Genomic DNA, 22,747 nt, shown 5'->3' with positions numbered 1-22,747 from the left:
CCTAATTGACTGTTAGTTGGCTGTAATAAAGGCTCAGAAATACTTTCAAAATCTTGACAATTGTAAAAGGTTTAAATTTTAACACTTGTATTAAACTGAATAGAATTATGAAAACTTAGGAAATACTTTGGATAGTAATATTTATTCTGTTGAATCCACAGCCCACTGAAAGAGTACAAGGGAAGACTACAGAAGTGAGACAGGGGTATTAATAAGATGTTTTAGATATAAGTAAATGAAACCAATGTTAAAATTAGCACTATTACTAAATTTGGTGCCAAGATTGTCAATATATCTAGTCCTCAGCATGGTCAGATCAGTGGATTCTTAAATCTAGATACTAAAATCATGAACACAGACCTTTCTCCCAAGTGTGGGGGGAGGGGAAAGACTTGCAGGAAAATCTGAAAGTTTAGATTTTATACTAGGGGCTCATGGGAATTGTAGTCCATGGACATCTGGAGGACCACAGGTTGATTACCCCGTGGATGGTTTCAGATGAGGTTCTGGGGGATCCAGGTTTGAATTCCCAATCTGCTATCAAAGCCCACGGGGTGACCTTGGGCCAGTTACACATTCTCAGCTCAACCTACCTCTCAGGGTTGTGAATATAAAATGGAGAATGCTGTAAGCTGTTTTGGGTCTCCATTGTGGAGAAAGTTGGGATATAAATTAAGTAGTAAATATAATCAAAGATGGATGGGGGGATAAAATGTAGGTTGGTTGGTTGGTGGCTAGGAGGGAAAGAAGGGAAAGGTGAGAATACGGAGCTTACCTGAAGGAAGGAAAGAAGACTTTGTGTGAAGAGCTATTGCAACTGAGCCTAGGCTGGTGGCTAGCACTGTGCAAGTCACAATTGTCTGGACAGAGGCTGCCAGGAAGTAAAGGTGAGAAAACTGAAGACAGGAAGGTTGGCTGGTTGGTGGAAAACAGGAAAAGCCATGGGAGTTTTCAAAGAAAAGAAAAAGTAAGTACTGGAGAAGAGGAACTGAGAAGTCCCCTTGCTGGTACTTAGTGAAACATATATCACCACTGCATTTCAGGAATTTGTAAAATTCCCCACCAGTCTTGTTGGGCTTTCTCAATATTCCATTTTGCAAAGCCAAATCATTTTACTAATCTTTATTTTTAGTGGAATTGAATGATGTACAACAGGCAAGCACTGGCACCAATATTCAAAGTGTTCTTTAAATATTAAAATATACAATAAAGGTACAGGCTTCTATTTCCATCTTCGTTGTCTTTGCTGCACAGACAATGAGCTCTCTTCGTTTCGTTTGCACCCCTTCCAGGAGTCTCAGTTCCATCATTATTCTCTTGCAATGTATTTTTTTCTACCAGTTGACTGGGAAGAGGTTATCTTGGTAAACAGCTATGTGGTGAATCACTAAGTACTGCATAAGTAATTTAATCTGTGAAGTCAACTTTTCTCTCTTTTGGAAAGTTATTTAGAAGGGCTTGTGTATTTATCATGGCAAGTTCTTCATCAGCAACAAAATTGTTTTCAAGAGGAAAGGAAGTCTCATTTAACCTTTTCAAGGAAGCTTTTTTAACAGGTTTACACACTGTCCGTTCTAATGATCTTGCATGCTGGGTATCACAACTGCGAGGTGGCTGGAATGCTTTTTTCAGAGAAGGAGAAACAAATGTGCTGATCGGCTTCACTGGAGGAGGGGAAGGTACTTGACTCAGCAGGTCCATTGCTTTCCTTTTTTTAAGGTTCTTAGAAGTTTCCTGTAGTTCTTGGATCATTTTTCCTGAGTCTAGTGGAACTGATGGTGTTGAATTCTGCTTTCCTACTGTCATTGGGCCCTGATGTCTTAGTTCACTGGTAGGAGTTGCAATCTAATTGACAGTGAAAAAAGGCTTTAGGTTTCAATTCCCTCAGTTGTTTCTACTGAAATTTAACAGAGAAATATGATGCTCTCAAGAGTATGCGTATTTAAAGGCTTTTGTTGTAGCTACCCTGGAACCATTTATCATGTTAAGACATTTAATAAACTTACTGAATGTATATTTCTTGCACTAGAGTTCCAGGGAGAAGGAAAAGGATTCAACCCACATCCTTTGGGCAAATTAAATGCTTCTGGGTCAGCTACTTGAAGCATATTTGTAAGCTTCTGTTGTGCATCGTTGCCAAAACAACTGTTTTTCTACAGGACAAAAAAGAGTTTCCATTAAAAAATAAACTTTGTATTAATTTAAAGCATGTAGGCTCATTTTGGGGAAGTTCACAATAAAGACACAATCAACTGAGAAAGCTGACTGAACAATAAAACACTGAACAAATAGAGTCAATCTACCATCTAACAGTATCAAATATATGATTAAACAGTGACAATTTGTGTTATATATTTTCCTTACTGCTTTTATATTGAATTGTATTTTACTTTGTTGTAGGCCACCACAAGCCCTTCTTGTTGAGTGAGTATAAATTTGATAAAATAAAACTGAATAAAGTAATAAAAATAGGTAGCTGAAAATATATCTCATTAAGGGTGACACCATTAATAGGAGTTAGGGTTGGGTGGTTTGGCACCCAAAGCTGCTGGTCACTCCCGACGCAGCCAGGGGGGGAGGGGAGGCACCAGCGCGCCAGCGGGCGTACACATGCAGGCACCTGTGTGCGCACCCGCTGGTGCTCCGAAGCCCACGCCTCCCCCACCCCCATGGCGCTGGCTGCGTTGGGAGCGACTGGCCGCATTGGGTGCCAAAGCGCCCAACCCTAATAGGAGTTACATAACAAAGGGGGGAAAGTAAAACAAAGACAACAAACAGCAGAATGCCTGAGAGAAAAGGTAAATTTTGACCTGATGACCAAAGCTCAAAATCCTCTGCACCAGTTGAATGGGAATTTTATTGAAGAATGCAAAATCCAGCAGGTTGTAAATGACCTAACTATGCTCACCCAATTGTAAACACCAGCTCAGAGGCTACTGAGGGCTACGTTTAAGAAAAATAACAGTAAAAATGGCTATCAATACTATTGTGTACCATCAAGTCACAACTGACTGATAGTGGCCCAGGAACATGGGGTTTTCAAGGCAAGAGAGAGGGGGTTTTGCCCTTGGCTTCCTCTGCCTTGCAATGCCAGTTTCCCAAGTACTAAACATGGCTGGTCCTCCTTAGCTTCTGAGGACTGATGAGATTAGGCTAGTCAGGGAAATTCAGGCTAATGGACTAAATTTAGCAAGGAGCAAAGTTTTGCTGGAGTAACATCTTCGTGTCATAATGCTAGGCACAAACCTGACATCTGCTATGCCAACACGTTCCCTTGAAGAACATGTCTGAGAGCTTCCTGGTTTGTAAAGACTTGAGTCCAAGTTGCCATATTGCCTCAATGCCTCGTATTACTCAACTTGGGTAAACTGAACTTTTGCTTCCCCCTCACAAACTAGGATTATAAACCACTCCCAGTTCAGGGAGTTATGCTCTGCATGTAAGAGAAGGAGGGGTGGAAAGTATGCCTGGTCATGTCAAACAGCCATCATATACAGGGTTTTATTCCTAATGCCATGACAGATCATTTTTTGTTCAAGTGCTTCATGAACCACCTTGTTTTAGCTTGTTTTCAGGATCTGAGATTATGTCTGTATAAATTAGTAATTTTAAAAATACTGCTTTAGGCATGTCCTGAGAATTCCAGATGATTGATCTCAATACCCCTAACAATTTCACTAGAAATTAATGATGCTCACCTCTACAGTATTTTTCAATTTATTAAATTTCCCTTGAAGATGTCTTTCCTTTGGATTTGATGAGAATGCAGTAAGATCTCCAGCAAATAAAGTTGGAATGTCTGATCTAAATTTAGGCTGCCACTTAAGATTGCTTGCAGAAATCAACTTAGAAGGAACGATAATGTCTTCAACAGCAAGCTGCTTAAAATCTCTACAGATCTGGATTGCCATCAGATCATGATTTTCATCTGACAAATACAACACAGAAGAACCTAGAGCTGAAATGGAAAAAAAACCCTTCATTTATTAATTTTCTTTTTATATTCCAACGTTTCCACTTTAGCCATTTTGTCAATTTAAAATAAAAACCACAATAAGGCTGTTTCAGGCTATATCTGTTGTGCTGTTTTCCAAAACAAATTAATTTAATTACATTAATTCTGTACATCTTATTTATTTAACCCAAGGAGGGAATAAGAATCACCGTAATCATAACCCTAAGAGGGAAGGGGGGGAGGGTCCTATCTACTATGGAGGCACCAGCCTCAACCAAAAGCCTGCCGGAAGAGCTCCGTTTTGCAGGCCCTGCATGCGTTTTCAAATAGAGATCTTTCTTTTTTTGTCAAGTCTGAGCCACTGTAGAGCAACTCCATACCGTTTTCAAGGCAGAGAAGATTCAGAGGTGGTTTGCCACTGCCTGACTCCACAGAGCGATCCTGTTATTCCTTTGTGACCTCCCATCCAAATACTGACCAAGGCCACCCTGCTTGACTTCCAAGATGTGACAAGATCAGACTACTATGGGCTGTTCAGGGTAGCGCACAGAGCCTTTTAATATTTGTACTGTGATTCATAAAACCAACGAATATAGATTGAATTCTAAGATCTGTTAGTAGAGATCCATTTGAAGTGTGATTCTGCCCTTTGCTTTCCTCCAACTCACAAAAAAACTGCCCCTGAATAATGGAACCCTCAGAAATGGAGTGAGATACAGCAGAGAAGAGGGAACAGTGTTGTGTAACGCATCAAAATGCAACTTCATGCTAATGTAACTAAATAACAGGGTGGAATCTAGCCCTACAACGATATAGGCTAGATATCAGGAAAAAGTTTTTCACAGTCAGAGTAGTTCAGCAGTGGAATAGGCTGCCTAAGGAGGTGGTGAGCTCCCCCTCACTGGCAGTCTTCAAGCAAAGGTTGGATACACACTTTTCTTGGATGCTTTAGGATGCTTAGGGCTAATCCTGCGTTGAGCAGGGGGTTGGACTAGATGGCCTGTATGGCCCCTTCCAACTCTATGATTCTATAATTCTATACATCGAAGCCTTCCTCTATCTGCTGGGATGGTTGGATTCATGCCAATACCGAGCGGCTATGTTGCCTGTTAGTAGAAACACTGCTTGCTTGGAAAGTAAGATTTCTAGTATACCGTTGGTGGCATGGACTTGCTGGAGAAACCAGGCTAGAATAAAGGCAATATGCATTACCGTAAAGGAAATGTGGGACAGACACAGAATAACTATCCAGTACTGTGTTGCCACCAGCTCTGCATACATTTTCAAATGGCAAGAAAACTGAGTACTTCTGATGTTTGTAGGTAGCATGTGTCAAAATTTAAGGATTGTGGTTGGTCAAGATTTCTGAATATTCAGGTGTTACAGAAACAATTTTGAGAGACTTCCAGAATTTCCAGTAAAGTGTAAAGGGCAATGAAATACACACGCACACACACATTTACTAAAACATTAAACAACGCAGCATGGCTCTATTTTTATCTACCAAATATCCTGTTACTTGTTCTTAGGAGATGAAGTCAAAAGGGTGGCCTGTGTGCTTTCATTACCAAAGGCCTAACTTTAAGGTACATTTAAATCAAGGTTACTTATATAACTGTCTTCAATAACTATTTAAATCACCATCTAATTATTACTAAGTTATTTTGCACAGTATCATTCATAAATCTCCTGAACCAACATGAAGTCTGTTTTAACAAGAATAAAAAGGTTGACTCCAAGCACCAGGAAAGAGAGCTTCTAGCCTCTCGTCCCCATTAGATGATATTAGCCATCCCAATAAAGAATGTAAACATGGTATTTTAAAAGAGGTAACAACTACAAAATACCTGTTCCTTTCCTGAGAGAAACTACATATCCCACCAAATCCACCTCAGAGCAGGATGTCTGGAAAGAGGGCTCCGATATCTTGTTGAAACTCAGACACTCTCTTGGTTTGTAAACATGCTCTAGAACTTCCTGAGAGACCTAAAGATGTAGAATGAGCATTTATTGCAGATACTCAAATCTTTAGGTTAATGCAAAAAAAAAAATCAAAAAGTAGGATCAAGGAATTTACCGGCAGCTGCAGATACTGAGTTTTCTTCATAGCCGTTAGCTGTAGGTTAGCTGTCTCCAACTTGCCTTTGGCTTGGGATGCGACTAGCTGGAAGATTCTGTATCGACAGCCTTCCTTTAGGAGGGCATGAACATGTGATGATGGACGCCAGATGTTCAACAGAACCTCTAAAAATAAAATTAAAACTACTAATTCCTCAACAACAGGATGGTTCTACTCCTCAGAAAGTATTCCAAGTACAAATTCAGAGTGATTCAAATTAAGCAAAAGTTTTGATTAAACAATCCTAGCATTAGACTGTCAAGTCTATGGAGGACATTCAAGAAGAGCTGGGGGGGGGGTTGCACCCTCTTTTCACTACCCAGAGGAACCTCAAAGCAGCTTACTATCGCCCTACCCTTTTCTCTCCCCACAACAGACACCTTGTGAGGTAGGTGAGGTTGAGAGAGCTCTGAGACAACTGTGACGGGCTCAAGATCACCCAGTTGGAATCAACCCTGGTTCCACTCTTAACCATGACACCAAGCTCACTAACTCAGTCTCCAATCTTTACTAACCTTTGCCTGTTTTTTCTTTTCCATAATCCGCAATACGTAGCTTCATTACTGCAGTTACATCCCTTCTGCAGCAACTATGCTCCTCCTGCTCAGCAGATTCCATTGCTTTTCTGAATTCTGCTTCTATCTGTGCTTGCTTTTTATCATTTACCATCTGCCTGTGACTGTTCAAGGCTTTTAATTGCTCCTCACTGAAATAGCCCTGCAATCAGAAACATAACATTGGATTAACTTATTATCCCTCTATCTATAAATGGAGGAAATAGCACAGTTCTTGTTTTTTCTTAAACCAAGGTTGTTATCTTTTTAAACCATTTGTTCTGAAATGTAAATAATGTTACATAGAGTCATACTTATGAAAACATAGAGCTTCTGCAACAACCACGGGACTGCTATGAGCAATCAACACACACAAAAATAAAGCTCCTATTTTTGATTCAGGTATAATGTCCAAAACATTATTCTCATTCCTCAGCCTCAAACTCTACAAAGCCTCACAGTCCCCGACTTCCTTTCTTTGACGATTCTTATCTTCCTTTGCCTGATAAATTCTATGAACCTCCAATGAAGTTGGCCAAGAGCAATATCACCTCCTACAGATTGGATCTTAAAGATCTGGGAATGATAGCACTAGAACATGGAGCAGGAACCTCCTTATACTGGAGGAAAGCTTGTCTGTTACCGATTTGTTTGTAAAATCCAATACGGTGTCTTAAGCCTATTTAAGGTTTTGGATAACTTCAATCCTCAGACCTCATATTCTGAGTTCATACATTCCTTCTGACACTTATATCAAAAACTACAGAGGACAGAAAACCAATATATAACCAGGATGTCCTTTATAGATATCCCCCAACCCTATGACTTGATGCATATAATTAGCTTAGACCTATAAAGGCATCATCTCCAGAAGACATTTAATGATTTAAAATCTCAGTGATTCACTGAAAAACAGAAATTGTTCTAATACTTGAAATGCAATCTTACCTCCATGTAAGCTGGATCAGGAGCATTAAGAATTGCCTCATAAAGCTCTGCACCATCTTGTAGGGAGCGAATCTGTTGTCTGGTTAGCATGCGAGATCTCAGTGATCTTTTGCTTTCATCTGATTTGTTGAAATATAGTAATTACTATCCCAGATTAGGGAACAATGATAAGAACTTGAAATATTCCATTCAAATAAAATCAGGTCAGTTCTTCTCATCAGGCAACATCAAGGGCACTTCTCTCCCGAATATATGGACACGATTTTAAATCCTCTCTACCCCACCAGTAGCAGCTCTCCCATTGGGTATCATTAACCTCTTTGGTGCTCATTCCCTTTCTTGCCTTCTGCTTAAACACCAGTAATTGTGTACTTTTTGTGATGCATCTATGAAGAGGCAGATTGCACATTCTGCACCAACTGAAAATTTCAGCCTTCCACATGTCAGCCTTCAGCTCATACACTGATCAAGGCTGGATCAAGTCAGGAGCATTATGAGCCTACTGTCCAGGATAAATCTCACCTGTAGAAGCATTAAAGGCAGAAGACACCCTGGTAGTAAAAAGTGAGAAATCATTCTCTCACATCCAGGTGTCTGCATACTTAACCATATGCAAAATTAGTAGCACATTAAGTATCACCATTTTAGAATATGGTGTATTAAGGGTACAGGAATAAAATTGCACAAAAATTGTACAATTCAGGATTCTAAAAATCAACAGTAGAAGAGAGAATATTGATATTTTACCCTCTTTCATTTCAAATTTAGCTTGTATTTTTGCAAGCAATGCTTGCATGGTCTTCTGCTGGTTTTCTTTATGCTTTGCAGCTTCTCTTTCTTCAGCTCGTTCATTACGAAACACATAGTGGCCTGTTGATAACTTTTCCATCCACTGCAATAAATGGTCATTAAAAATTAAATCAGCTGCTTTATTTTAGTTTACTCTAGATGGAAATTAACTGGAAATGACAGGACATTATTGTATTGTACTCACCTGTGTGGGATAAACTCTTTGAATAATGACATCAACACAACCAGTAGTCCCACCATCACTAAGGAGGGATGATAAAGGTACGCAGAAAGGCCGGGGGTCCCAATGATATCCTAATTTGGCATACCATCGTGCACGTCGAGTACTGTTAGCTGAAATCTAAACAACAACATTAGTAAGCACCTGCAAATACAGTTGCTGTGGAGAAGTTAATTTAGAGCCTTATACATATTAGTTGGAAGCATGGTCCACAAATTCCTGGATCAAAAGTTAGTATTTGAACTGAAATAAATGATTCAGGGCTTGAAGGGCTGGTTTACAACAGTTTTCATGTTCTGAGGAAACTTATCAAAGGACTGTTGATAAAGTAGTCATTAATAACATAAAATATAGTGTATGGGGTTCAATCCAGAAATATAGTATATGGGGCTCGATCCATGATCCTGGCACATGCCAGGTTCATAGATTTTTCCCACAGGCCCCTTCTTCTAGTGGCCCCTTCCAACCCAATTGTTGTACAATCTGTACCGGGCAATAATCATGTAGGTCAGTTGGCTACAGTTAGGGTGAAATTACTCTCTTGTTCACTAGGTCAGCTCTGCCCATGGAAGAAACACGCAGCAATGAGCAAAAAAGACAGATCTCCCCATAGGTCTATTATTGAAATATAAGTACATAAAGGGTAGGATAGGGAATAGAACAGAGGATGGTATTTACCATAAATCATCATCTATTCCTAAATGAACACAGACAAAATACTAGCTTGAAACAGACTGACTGTTTTATAATTTTACCTTTAACATTAGAGATCCTGGCGCTTCCAAGGGAGTGCAAGCGTCCTGTGAACCTACAAGTTCTGCTCCATGTACAATGATCTTCTGACCCACACACAGCCTTTCTCTATGCAACAGTGACCGCAAAGCAGAATCCATGACAGCCATGATCCCATACCAGCCATCTGTAACTTCAACCTCAGCCACTTCTTGTTTGTTTTCCACTGCAGTGCTTTTGTCATAGATGTGTGACACGTCTGAACTTAATGGTATAATTTTAGAAATGCACAATATGAGTGTTTTACCAGCAACATCATCCCTCTCTGTTATTCTTTTGATGGCTGATCGACGGCTTTTGTCAACTTCCACATTATACCTATCAAAATGAAAAATATACAACAGCTTCAAATTTAATTTATATGAAAACACAAACAAGATTATGAGACTTCTTTTCAGAATAATAGCAGCCAATTTCACATGCAAAATTATATTCTTCTCCAAAAGTAGGGATGCACACAGATTAAAAAGATAATCTCCCAAATTAAAATTACCAGATTAACAGCATTTAGCAGAGTTACACTCTTTTAAATCTATTCAAGTAAGTGGGTTAGAAAGGTGTAATGCTTCTTAGGAGAGCACTGTAACAATACATGCTTGCACCGCAGCCAATGATAAAGGAATTCAAATTTCAGATCAGTTTTATACCTGTATTTTAGCTGCAATAACACTCTTTCTGGAGTCAAGCATTTATTGGCAAATTCTTGTGGAAACGCAACTTCCATAGATGCCAATTTCCATACGATCCACCGGTAATGGTTATAGACCCAGGCTTTTGAAATGAGTTTTGGATCAACTCCAGGTGTGTCACATAAAGCCCTGTTACAATTATGAGAATATGAAGCTTTTATAGAACAAAACTCTTTAACATTAAACAATCTGTGTGGCTATGATATATTAAATGCTGGCTCAGTTAGAAACATAAAAAGCCTAGTTTACAAAGCATCAGTCAATGGAATCAGTTCTCTAATAGTCATTAGTGTTTTCAAAATGCCTTTTAATGTGCAATAGATATGCTTTTAAAATTGTATCCAGTTAAATTGTCCTGAAGGGGGAAAAAACCCTCTAAAATTGTATGGCTTTAAATATTATTTATTTATTTATTTATTTATTGGATTCTTTTACCCACCGCTCTCGAAAAACGTCCTATGGCATGTAACAATTAAAAGTAAAAACCCCCATAATAACATTAAAACCATAAAACATAATTACCAACAGACTCCAGGGACAAGAGAATAATAAGGGTCCCCTCTGAAATCTTCCCATGTCCTACCCACTTCGTCCAACACCTCAGGGCTTAGTAATCCAGTCAAGAGATTACAGAAGCACTGGCTGACTCAAGGCAAAGAGACCACTGGCAAATCAAATGTAGACGAAAGAAGGCGCTCTTGGCCACCATATAACACAGAGTAAAAATATACCTACTGCTTTCCAGAAAGTATCCCAGAATAAAAATCTCATTGACTTGTCTTTGTATCTCATAATTAAAAAGTTCTTTATATCCATACAAAAACCTGATAGATTTATAACAGCAAACACTGAACACAAAAACATGGCACATACTGTATCAGACAAGGTTTCAACAGGGTACCTGTAGAATTCATCTTTCCCTGCCTTTCCGTCATCAGTGGGAACAAGATAGCCTCCATCAGCCAGTTGTATTCCATCTTTTTCTAAAAAATACTCTTTACTGAAAAAATCCTGGATGAGAAACTGAAAATCTTCTGCATTTGAGCTATTAATTTTTATGCACTGCTTGGAAACACCAAACATATATAACTGTAAGGGATTCAAGTAATATTGTTTTAGTGTGTTGAACATGATAATCAGTATGTATGTATCAATATAAATAACTGGAGTCAACGCCTGTTCCATTTTATCTTTTAAATTAAATGATTTGTAAGCAACTGTTTTGCTATAAGGAAAGGTGGGATATAAATATTTCAAATAAATAAATACGAATCCGTTTAATTGTTTAAATGTTTAACCAAACATATATATCAGGTTAAACAAATATCTACCTGTTTACTGAAATAAGAACCTGGCAATTTCTTGCCCACTGCATCTTTTAAAGGGATTCTACATGCTCCAGGAGACGTTTTCACAAGATACAGGTGGCCTAGTTGTGGAGAAATTCTTTGCCTTTTTTTCTTTATAATTCTCATTTCTTGTAGATTTCTGGCTTGCTGAAGATCTTTTACAATTTTGGTTAAATCTGTCAAGAAAAATATTGATCAAATCCAAATAGGTGTGCACTAATTTAAAATGAAAATCCCAGGTACCCACAGACATGCAAGAACTATATTATTAGGAACTTTAATGGTTTACCAAATGTAAAATCTTGGTAGTCATTTAGGAAATAAATACATGAAGCTGACTGATAATTAGTTGGAGTTGGGGACTGGAATGGCTCAATTCTCAGACACTCTCTATACCAACATACAATGTGATATTATGAAAACATAATATGAGAACATAATTATGAGAACATTTCTGGTTCACACAAAGGTTTATAAATATAGCTTTAGTGACCTCTACCTTTAAAATAAATAATAACTGGATAGGCTGAAGGTACATGAAGAGGTATTTTTACTTGCAGCCTGTGATGCTACCCTTGTATCCATGACACATGCATATAATTTAGGCATCTAAAGCACTTAAGACATATGGTTTGTTTTGTACAAGATAAGGATAAGCTTAAATTCTGAACTAAGCATTTTCACTGCTATTTCTCCTATATATCACCAGGAACAACTGGATTAGAACTGTAACATATGAAAATAAGTAAAGGTTAAATTTATGCATTTTATCAGCATCTATTAGGTGGGAAGATGGAAGAATGTGAAAGCATTAGGATTTTTTTAAAGCTTTTACCTTAACCCACAGCTCATCAAAATGATTTTAAAATGTAAAATAAAATGTGATAGCATCATATAGCAGGCTGAGAAAGTAATGGGCAAGTAATCCACAGCAATAGCATTTATAAACACTCCATCAACTACAATCACTTATGTGCAAACTCACAGCAGCTTGTATCCAATTATGCATAATTAGAAGCATAAATATATTGTGGTTCCACTTGTTCAAGACCTTATACAACACCTATACATTATTATACTTAGTAACTGATTTCACAAAATCTTGTGCAAACGAAAGTAAAAGGGGGTATAATAAGTCCAACTTAGCACAAACTGCTCCCATGGTCTTTTCTTCCATTTGTCTGTTTGCTCAAAAAATCTAGAATGTAGAGCTAACCTACTATCTTCTATTCATAAATGAACTTCCAAGTAACCCAGGCACTAAAAATCAATTATCTTCATTACTTAGGGCTAAAACTAAGCATATCATTGGGGAACCATGGCTAGATTTTTCCTTTCTGTTTTGTATGTCTTTGAATTCATTAGAAGGAATATGGAGTTAATCTGGGTACTGAAGGTACCAGAACAAAGGTAAGGAAGCCTTGTTTCAAGCTCTGAAATTTGGTCTTCACAAATATACATATGTAGTAATGCAAGAGACAATTACAAAGATGTTTGCTAAGCCACTGGTCAATAAATGTCAACCGTAATTTAACAAATTTTACAGCTACACACACAATGCACATATACATCCAACATACCTGAATTGGCACCTGTAAATTCTGAATACCCTAGAGATATTTGTGTGGCATTACTGTCTTCAAAGGAAATGTTTTCTGGTTCAATGGTGCTTTTCTGAATCTTTGTGGGACTTGTCTTTTCCTTTCTATTAATATCTTTGTTGTCTGGTAAGTCATACTTTTTGCTATGAGGTATTTCATCCTCAGAAACTGTTGACTTTGTTTTGAAAGGTGGTACAAAGACTTTGACAGGTTTCTGACCAATACAATGATTTTCTGTCTTCTTGCTTTCCTTAGCTAAGCTCTTACTAAAAGGGGTCCAAGAAGCTGATGGTCTGCTCAAAGATGGTGTTGATATATCTTGCTGAGAGCCATTAGATTTCCTTTTGGGTCCTTTCAGATCTTGGTCTGGGTTGGTAAGATTTGGATGCAAAACTTCTTGCCGTTCTTTGGAAGAACTGAACACATACAAAATAATGTGATATTTGCATAAATGAATTAAATGGGTCTTTTAATGTTACTGGTCATTAAACTGACAAGCTACGTATTACACATTACTGAACGTCTGTTCCACTGTACTTTTTTTGTTGTTTGCCATCAAGTCTCTGCTGACATATGGAGACCCGGTAGGGTTTTAAAGGCAAGCGATGTTCAGGAGTGGTTTGCCACTACCTATCTCTGCATTGTCCTAGCTGCTTTGTTATTACATTCATAAGCTTCATACTTTCCAAACAAACGCTGTAACAGTTACCTAATGATATTTTCAAACATATGTACCGAGGACACTAAATTCATTGCAGATCTATAAAACAAGTAGCAATTAACTATAAATTAATCTAAGAAGTCCTTTGCAATTTTATCTAGCCTCATGCTAAGAATGAAGCTGACAAGCTAAATAGCTAAAATCATGACAGGAAGACATAAAACTACTTTTAAGTTCATGATTTAGAGAGCAGGGAGAGCAGACATCATGTTTCTGAGGTCTATTTCATTTTTTTCCCCAGGAGCCTTGGGACCTACCAGTCACAAAGCAGTGGTTGGGTGGGTGCAGCCTGCCACTCTGTTAACAAAAGTCACATTGTTTCAAAGCACAGGTAAAGAACCCTTTCCTGATCCTTCCAAAGCAAACCACCCATATTGTAACTTGCCTTGCAGAGGAAAAACATAGCTAAAACTATGTCTTCCTTGGAAGAGACACATAGCAGCTTTAGTAGAGGGTAAACAGTCAATAACATGCTTGTTTTCCTTTCAGAGTAAGCATGCAAAGGGAAGAAAAACAGGTGGATGGGAAAGGATGCTGCGCTGTTGCAAAGGTACAGGAATGTTTTCTTTTACAGGAAAGAGGAAGGAGACAAGGGAAGGATAACAAAAGTGATCATAGTGGCCCTGGTGGAGGGGTGGAGAGCTACTTGGGAAGGGTGTCCCATTATCTAGAGCAGTGGTCCCTAACCCCCGGTCCGGAGACCGGTCCGTGGATCAGTTGGTACCGGGCCGTTGCTCCTCCTCATCTTCCTACCCAGCTGCTGCCTCGGGGGCTGCCCTGCCACCAGCTCACCTTTGGTGCTCTCCAGCGGCCACCATGGCTGGGGCTCCTGCTCAGAGTGGCACTGCGCAGCTGCTGCTGGCAGCTCCCCCCAGCGGGCGGCAGGAAGTCAGGGGTGCCGGCAGGAAAGCAAGTGGAGCAGGGGCTCAGGCGGCAGTGGCAGCGATGTCCCTCGGCAAAAGACTACCCCTTCCCCCAGTCGTCAGTAAAATTGTCAAGCGTTGACCGGTCCCCGGTGATAAAAAGGTTGGGGACCACTGATCTAGAGCACTATACAAAGAGCTCTGAGTGTGCAAGAAACTAGAGTGTGGAGACCAAGAAACTTGGTCTCCACACCCACAAAGCCCTATGTGCTATTGGACTGATTTTGAGACTCAGGTGAGTTTCAGAACTTTTGCAGGTAAAATACAAGGAACTGGTGATGGGAAAGGAAAACTGGGAATATGCGTGCATGCACAAAAATATATAAAGGATTTTCTAGACTGAAGTGATCACCTATTCTTCTTACCTGAAAGGGACACTGATTACAGGCTTTAAATCAATACTGTACTGGAACTTCTTTCTGTCATTCATCACATCTAAAGGGGGAAAAATCAGTTATTTTACTTCCCCAAAGTAAACCTGAGAGTCAGAGGAATGGAAGACATGGTACCTTTAAATACTGCACAGAAAGTGCAGTTTCAGGAAATGTCCCATTCTACATATGTATACTGGTCTATGAATCTCCTTTTCAAATGAAAATGTTTTTAAGTAGTTACTTTGCTGCTTTAATCTATGAAACACAATGACAATTTTTCATGTTCATGTTGCCTGACTGTAACAAGCCACAGTAAGCACAAGTACAGCAGTATGTGCAAACACATAAAATAAGGAATGAAATCTCATGAGAATGTAATTTGCAAAGTAGGATTCTGAGACAGGACCAGGAGTTTTAGTGTGTCTGAAAATATTTTAACATTTTGGGTAATAAAAATGAAGGAGGAAGAACAAACACCATACTTTATACTCACTGATTTAACCATTAAGAAAAATATAATTACCTTCTGGAGTAGTTTTTGAAGCTTTCAAAAATGATTTGTTGGGCCCTTCAGATCTATCAAACTCGGGTAACAATTTTCTTTTAATAGGAGGTTCTCCTGGAAAACAAAAACATGAATGCAAGATAGTTGCATGTGATTTTATTCCTTATTTTCCGAATATACGTCAACAATGGTTCTTCATAACATTTCTTCAAGAGACATGAAGCGACATATTTGTTTCACAAACTGAACCCTGGAATTTAATAAACACAAACTTTCTGAATGGCCTTTGACTATGTTAATGGTGTCTGTTAGTTCAGAAGAGCTTTGTAAAGCTATTGAGTCATTTCCAAAACATCCTTCAATAAACAGTTCATTAACAGATTTTTATCATAGAATCATAGAGTTGGAAGGGACCTCCTGGGTCATCTAGTACAACCCCGTGCACTATGCAGGACACTCATATCCCTATCGCTCATCCACTGTAACCTGCCACCCCCTTGAACCTTCACAGAATCAACCTCTCCATCAGATGTCTATCCAACCTGTTAAAAAAATTTCCAAAGATGGAGAACCCACCACCTCCCGAGGAAGCCTGTTCCACTGAGAAACCACTCTGTCAAGAGCTTCTTCCAGATGTTTAGACGGAATTTCTTTTGAATTTCATCCCATTGGTTCTGGTCTGTTCCTCTGGAGCAAGTGAGAACTCTGCTCCATCCTCTATATATCACAGCCTTTTAAATACCTGAAAGATGGCTATCAGATCCCCTCTCAGTCGTCTCCTCTCCAGGCTAAACAGACCAAGCTCCCCCAACCTTTCTTCATATGTCTTGGTCTCCAAACCCCTCACCATCTTTGTTGCCCTCCTCTGGACACACTCCGGGTTGTCTATATCCCTCTTCAACTCTGGTGCCCAAAACTGAACACAGTACTCCAACTGAGGCCGAACTAGAGCAGAGTACAGTGGTACCATCACCTCAATAATAGTAAGGCCATGTATTAGGATCTTGGCCTTAGGGAAGGGTTTTTTAGTAGTGTAAAATACTGGATTGCTTTTAACATTCCTTCCCCCCCCGCCCCGAGGGGGTTCACATCTTGACCCCCTTCTCTGGTTGTTTCTCCCCACAGCTGTCTCTGTACCAATAGTGGGCACAGATGAAGATGAGGGGCGGGGATGATATTCAAAAAATAATAACTAGATGAAGGAAGAGGTAAGCAACTCTTTCTTTCACTGATCTCCTGCTGCAAGATGTCCTGCTAACTACCAGTCCAAATCTCAGACTTGCATTCTCATTGGCATATGAGGTTCTGAGAACATTAAGTCTTCCCTACTTTGTAGTAAACTAAACCAAAATCAGAGGCTCTGCTGTCAAGTAAACAAAGGAGCTGAGCACAAGAAAAATTACAACCACTTACCAACTCTGTTTTCTTCTTCTATGCGCCTTTTCCCAGTTCTTGCATTTAATAGCAAAAGATTAGTTTTCCCAGGAACTCTTTTATTTTTCTGTACTTCTGAATCAGTGAGATCATCATCTTCCATGAATGCTTTGGCACTTTCAGAAGCTTCTGTTGCAAAGTCATTTTCTGGTGTTTGGGAGTACAGAGGATAATAAGAATCCAAATTTCCTTCAGAAACAGTATTGTGTTTCGTTGTTTTCATTCTATTTGAGCAAAGCTGGAGTCTTTCCAGAGGTCCTGTTTGCTTTATATATGGAAAAGGTTTTTCCAAATGCACTGGCTGCTTGTACTTCTCAGTATGAGACTCAGATAAAGTTATTTTAGGATTATCTTTAGGGCTGCTTGTGGTTAAATAAAGTGCACTACAGTTCTCTTGCAGTTTAGATTTTGAAATTACTTCATCATCAGCTTTGACTTTTAGACAAGGAGATTCAACATGTGAAATATGATCCTGCTGGAAATTCTGTCCATCAAAGTAATCCTTGCTGCTAGCATCATCAATTTCCTTGAAGAAACCTGTAACTTTCTGGAGAACTTTCTCAGAGACATGCACTTGTTTCCCACTTGCTGTACTAAAGCCACAAAATAATCGTGAATTTACGTCAGTGTTTGGAAGTCTCTCTTCTGAGGACATTAACTGTTTACATTTTCCAGGGGCCATTTTATTTCCAGCAGAAAATACTTCAGCATAACAGTGACTCGGGTGAGCTGATGAATTATATTCTTCAATATCAGAAAAAAGCAGTCTTGCTTTCTTTAACGACTCTTCAGTTAACTGTACAGGTTTACCACTTGCTGTGCTGAAAAACTCACAGTTACCAGTTTTTCTAGTAGAGTCTGATTTGACGTTATTCTGTTTGTTGGAGGCCCGGGGATCAGAAAGGCTATCAATCGTTTGAAAACATGTTTGACAATCTGACTGAGGCCCCACATCCGAGGATATGGGCCCCGTATACTGTAATCTTTGTTTATCTTCCCAGCTATATTTCCCCATTTCAGAAAATCGGGATACAACTGAATTTTCTGCAGCAATTTTCTCTGAAGTCCCTAAGGCACCAGAGCAGCTTTCTAAAATACCATGTTTACTAGTTTCAGAGTGAAATTCTGTATTCTGTTTTGTGGATTCATAACAGTCGGTTTGAAGTAACTGTCTGACCTTTTTTAATGCTTCCTCAGAAATTCTGACAGCTTTTCCATTTGCTGTACTGAATGCAACTGGCCTAGATGTTAAAAGGTTGGAGGCTGAAGAAGATATTTCACTAAATGAATCTTTCAGTAAGTTGTTAGTTTCTAATAAGTTTAAGTTGCATTTCTGGGATGTAAAATCAACATTTTGGGGTATGTCTTTCAAGGTGATACATTTTTCTGCATTAAAAATTTCTGGTGATGTTGTTTGGGACATAGAAATCAAAGTCTCTGTATTGGAATTTGTGTCATTGTTATCCAATGAATGGCATAAAGCAGAACACTCACTCTTTAAAACAGGGGAACTAGTTTTTGAAGAAATTAAATCCCAATGCTTGTTGTTATGAATGAATACATTACTTGGATTTCTAGATGATAGCTTCTGAATCTCTTGTCTTGCATAAATACCAGATTCTTCTTCAACATGTAAATATTGGTCATCAAAAGACACAAATGCATTTTTCAAAGCATCAGTTGTGTTTGGTGTACATGCTGGATTGTTCTCTGTTACCAAGCCTTCTGTTATGTCACATTTTTTTCTTTGTTCAGATGTATTAATCTCCAGAGTGTGTTTTTTAACTGTTTCAGGATTCTCAGACGGTTTAATTGTAATGTCACCATGCAGCAGATCTAGAGAATTATCATAAGCATTTTTGATATTTAGAACTTCATTATACTCTTCAAATCTGTCTTCACTTTCGTTTTGTATTTGGGTAATATCCTCATTCTCTTTTTCTTTTATCGAGTGTTGAATGCCAGGGCTGACAAAATTACTAATAAGGCCATCCTTTTCTGAGAAAGTAGTGTCGTCTGAAAGAATACACCTTGCTTTTGCTAAAGATTTGTCACTGACTGCAATTTGCTTACCACTGGCTGTGCAGAATCCCATTGTGCTCTTGTGCTTTAAGTTTCCATTTTGATTTAAGCCAATACTCTTTTTGACTGGAGTGATGGCTCCCTTTTTGTTGCCAATGTCAGTCTTCTCACAGGAAGTTGATGATGCATCATCTAGCTGTTCTCCTACACTGCAGCTAGCCAACACATGAAGCACTTTATCCTTTCTTATCTGGGGGACAAGAATGTTCTGATCAGCTGTGGTGTGTACTAAATAACCACCTTCTATTTTCTTCTCTTGTTGATTAGAATTTAAGTTTTCTTTTTCATCTATATTATTCAAAATGGAATTCTGTTCAGTTTTAGCAACTTCAACCAAACATGTGAGGTCAGACAGAGATTCTTGCAGATCATTACACTGAGTCTCTTCACGGTTTATAAAGTGACGTGAGACTAATATGCTGTGATTGTTTTCAATGGTTGACAGGTCATTTCCTGTCACACGAATAGAATATTGTTGAACAATTTTTAGATTAACCTCTGTTGTAGTAGAAACATTAATAATATTGTCTTGATTGTAGCCTGTTCCACTTGACTTCTTTTCCATATTTTCTTTGATAAAGTTAACAGTGTCTCTGACATTATTTTTCATCATATATTCAGCACTTGCTGCGTTGATCATCTGATGCCAGTCAATGCCTGCTTCTTTAATATATTTAGGATCATTCCAGCAAGGATCACATCTGTTTGAACAATTATTTTTTAACTTTGTTCTATGAAGGCTATGCATTTCACCCACTCCATCTAGATCCCTGACTAAGTCTGCAGGTTTATTAAAGATCTCACTAGAAACAGGACTTTCTTTTCTCCTAGCTGACCTACATTCCACCAAATCAGACAAGCTACAATGCAGAGATAATGCATTTGGAACAGAGCATTCCCTGTATTGTTTTCTGCTTGACAAATTAAATGTAGCCTCTTCATTGGTATGTTTCTGTACTGCAGATTCTTCAGGGGTGTTGCTATACTTATGGGGAGATAGATCACTGTTTCTCTGAGGCTTTGATCTGCAGCTTTCTTTAAAATCATCTTTCCATGCTTCAGAATTTAGATCCAGTTTAGTTATTTCATGTTTATCTGTGCTTCCAGATTCTTTGCAAGCACTATTCTGCAGCATGCCCCTTTGCTTTCTAAGCTGTGTAAATTCAAATTGACTACCCGTTTCTTCCAGTATATTAGAAAGCTCAGCAACTTCTGCTTCTTCACTTGCTGTTAAAATTTGTTTTCTCTCAGGTTGCTGATGTTTAAGCACATTCTGAAAAGATGGATTTAGGAAAAACTCAGAAAACATTCTTTTTGTACCACTTAATTTGATGAGACTCATTTGTGAATCAGAAACATGTGAGAGGTTGGATATGCTTTTGTTTGATTTATTCATCCTAACTGAAGAAATTTTAGCATTTTCTTGTACAGTTTTATTTGGAATATACAGCATTTGTTCAGAGGGAAAGTCCTTAAGAGATTCTTTTTCTATGTCTTTAAATACCAATTTGCCTTTTCTGATATTGTCTTCAGAGAGAGCTATCTGTTTATTGGATGATGTTTTGAAGCCCACATAACCTTGGTTTTTGTTATGACTTGCATGTTCCAACTGTATCTGCTTGTAATTATTTCCCAGAGGTTGTCTCAGATCTAAACTTTTCTCCTTATGACTTGCATGTCCTAACTGCATTGGCTCATCATTATCTGGCAGAGGCTGTCTCGGATCTAAACTTTTCTCCAATCCAACAAGGTTGGAAGGCTCATCTAGATTAGGCTCTGATGTTTCCTTGGAGAGATGCCCAAGTTCAGCCATCTGAGTGCTACAATTCAAAGAATGCTGTACAACTAATCCCAAAGGTGCTTGCCTGTTACCCCTTTTCAACGTCTGCCTTGCCAACTCAGACTCCTGCAAACTTTCTTCTCGTGATGAATTGCAGCTTGTGATGTGGGCACATTTTTCACTATTTTCTTTTCCTGAAGTATCTTTGCAACTACTTGTGTGGACACTGTTTTCACTTGACTCTCTTCCTTGATTAGCAGCTATAAGGTGAGAAGGTAAATGTGTTTCATTTTTCCAGTCTGTGTCTAACAGAATTGATAATTGATCTGTTCTTCTGGTTGTTTTTTTATTGAATGGGGTTGAGTTAGTCCAAGTCCTTTTTTTCTCAAATTCTACTTTCTGTGTCTCTTCAGCATACTCATTACAACTTGAAGGTTCTTCAGTTTGCCCTGTAAGGAATTATCAAACATAAACAATGTTGTTGTTATTATTATTAATTAAATTTGTTAGCCGCCACTCCCGGCAAGCTGGCTTGTGGCTGGTTACACGATAAAACCACAAATGCAATAAAATTTCCAATAAACCCCAATTAAAACATTCATGCAAAAAATTCTGATGATACAACATGACAGTATAAACAAAACCATCCCCACCAGACGTAACAAGTAGCAGGGGTGGCGAGAGAGTGTCTCCGCTGGCCACCACCACTGATATTCCCAGTGTGGTCACGTCTGCTTCTTTGGGGGGGGGGGGCAGCCGATCTCTCTCCACACTGGCCTCATCCATAAAACTGACAGAATAGCTCCGTCTCATAGGCCCCAGAGCTGTAAGCCTCTGGCTGTAGTTGATGTTACTATCATTTAGCACTATATCCTAAATGTTGCAACATGCAAGGTCTGTAGTATGGCATATTTAAACTCTGCCAACACTAACTTGCTCCCATGTGCTATGAGAATGGAACATTGGAGATTACCATGAAAATTCCTTTTACCTGGAACTCTGAGGACATCATTTTGTCACACCCTGTTTAAGGGAAAGAGGGGCACCCGGAAGTTCTATCAAGACACCCATTCTTCCTTTTCTTCAGTGTATGGATTTTTGTTACTTAGTTTCAGTTGTTATATTACCTTTGAGGCCTGCTGCCTCTTTTGTTTTTCTGTTCTACACGTTTAACCTTTCTGAGTAGGCATAAGTAGGTTTTTCTGACAGCCTGCTATTATGGCTATCGAAGTCTCCAAACTGAACAGACTTGTTGGACACTTCCTGTAAGGCAGAGACAGAAATCTATGATGAACTTCTTGCCTCTCTTTCATCAAAATCATGCCCTTTGTTCCAGGGGAAAATGAATTCCTGAACATTTTGTTGGTACAACACAAGCTGCAGCTAACACTTTGTTTTATGACTGAAATACTTAAGCACCTATTAGAATATACTATTTATCTGCATACATAAAATCCTGAGAAATTAAACCAGTGTGAGCTTCTTTTTTAACCATTTTAGAAAAATTTTATGATGTACCAATCCATTACTGAGAACTCCTTTTCTCAAACTATTTATTTTCAACCTAATCATATTCAACAAAATAGTTTTGCAAAAGCCTCTAAAGAGAAGAAACCAGAAGATCTGATGATATAAGTACCAAAATATTTAACTCTGTGTCCTAATAAATGAACATACAATATTTAACAATTTTAGTTTCAATTAAGTAGCATTAACAGTGGCTTCCAGAGATAAGCTGTGTTATGACATAATGTGCTTATTTTTCCTAAAGTGACTAAAATTACAATTTCTTCCTTCCTCTCCTACATACTTCCTTATTTCAGGGGAATCTCATAGTTGCTCTTCCCTAATTTCTCTATAGCCTTTTCATCTGTGAAAATGTGAAACCTTA

General features: G+C 38.6%; 1 protein-coding gene and 1 long non-coding RNA gene across 6 annotated transcripts in view; one reads left to right on the top strand and one right to left on the bottom strand.

The window, feature by feature from the left end:
• Positions 1 to 1,107: 1,107 nt before the first annotated feature.
• The window catches only part of BRCA2 (BRCA2 DNA repair associated), a 33,520-nt gene continuing 11,880 nt past the window's right edge, over positions 1,108 to 22,747 (bottom strand). For all 5 annotated transcript variants that reach the window (XM_077341834.1, XM_077341833.1, XM_077341832.1 and 2 more), the window contains 17 exons: positions 16,974 to 21,305; positions 15,579 to 15,674; positions 15,047 to 15,116; positions 13,017 to 13,453; positions 11,419 to 11,612; positions 10,989 to 11,176; positions 10,046 to 10,216; positions 9,362 to 9,716; positions 8,571 to 8,726; positions 8,324 to 8,468; positions 7,577 to 7,695; positions 6,590 to 6,791; positions 6,033 to 6,199; positions 5,803 to 5,941; positions 3,699 to 3,958; positions 2,007 to 2,153; positions 1,108 to 1,845 (listed from right to left, as the gene is read on the bottom strand). In XM_077341834.1, the coding sequence (XP_077197949.1) occupies positions 1,408 to 1,845; positions 2,007 to 2,153; positions 3,699 to 3,958; positions 5,803 to 5,941; positions 6,033 to 6,199; positions 6,590 to 6,791; positions 7,577 to 7,695; positions 8,324 to 8,468; positions 8,571 to 8,726; positions 9,362 to 9,716; positions 10,046 to 10,216; positions 10,989 to 11,176; positions 11,419 to 11,612; positions 13,017 to 13,453; positions 15,047 to 15,116; positions 15,579 to 15,674; positions 16,974 to 21,305 (7,616 nt within the window). In that variant the 3' untranslated portion in view covers positions 1,108 to 1,407. The remainder of the gene's footprint in view (positions 1,846 to 2,006; positions 2,154 to 3,698; positions 3,959 to 5,802; positions 5,942 to 6,032; positions 6,200 to 6,589; positions 6,792 to 7,576; positions 7,696 to 8,323; positions 8,469 to 8,570; positions 8,727 to 9,361; positions 9,717 to 10,045; positions 10,217 to 10,988; positions 11,177 to 11,418; positions 11,613 to 13,016; positions 13,454 to 15,046; positions 15,117 to 15,578; positions 15,675 to 16,973; positions 21,306 to 22,747) is intronic.
• LOC143839610 (uncharacterized) lies at positions 13,461 to 16,979 on the top strand. The gene is made up of 3 exons (XR_013231784.1): positions 13,461 to 14,089; positions 14,248 to 14,308; positions 16,686 to 16,979. It is a non-coding gene; the product is annotated as an uncharacterized LOC143839610 (long non-coding RNA).

This window comes from Paroedura picta, chromosome 6 (assembly GCF_049243985.1).
Source record: "Paroedura picta isolate Pp20150507F chromosome 6, Ppicta_v3.0, whole genome shotgun sequence".
Lineage (NCBI taxonomy): Eukaryota > Metazoa > Chordata > Lepidosauria > Squamata > Gekkonidae > Paroedura > Paroedura picta.
This window is presented reverse-complemented; position numbering and strand designations above follow the sequence as displayed.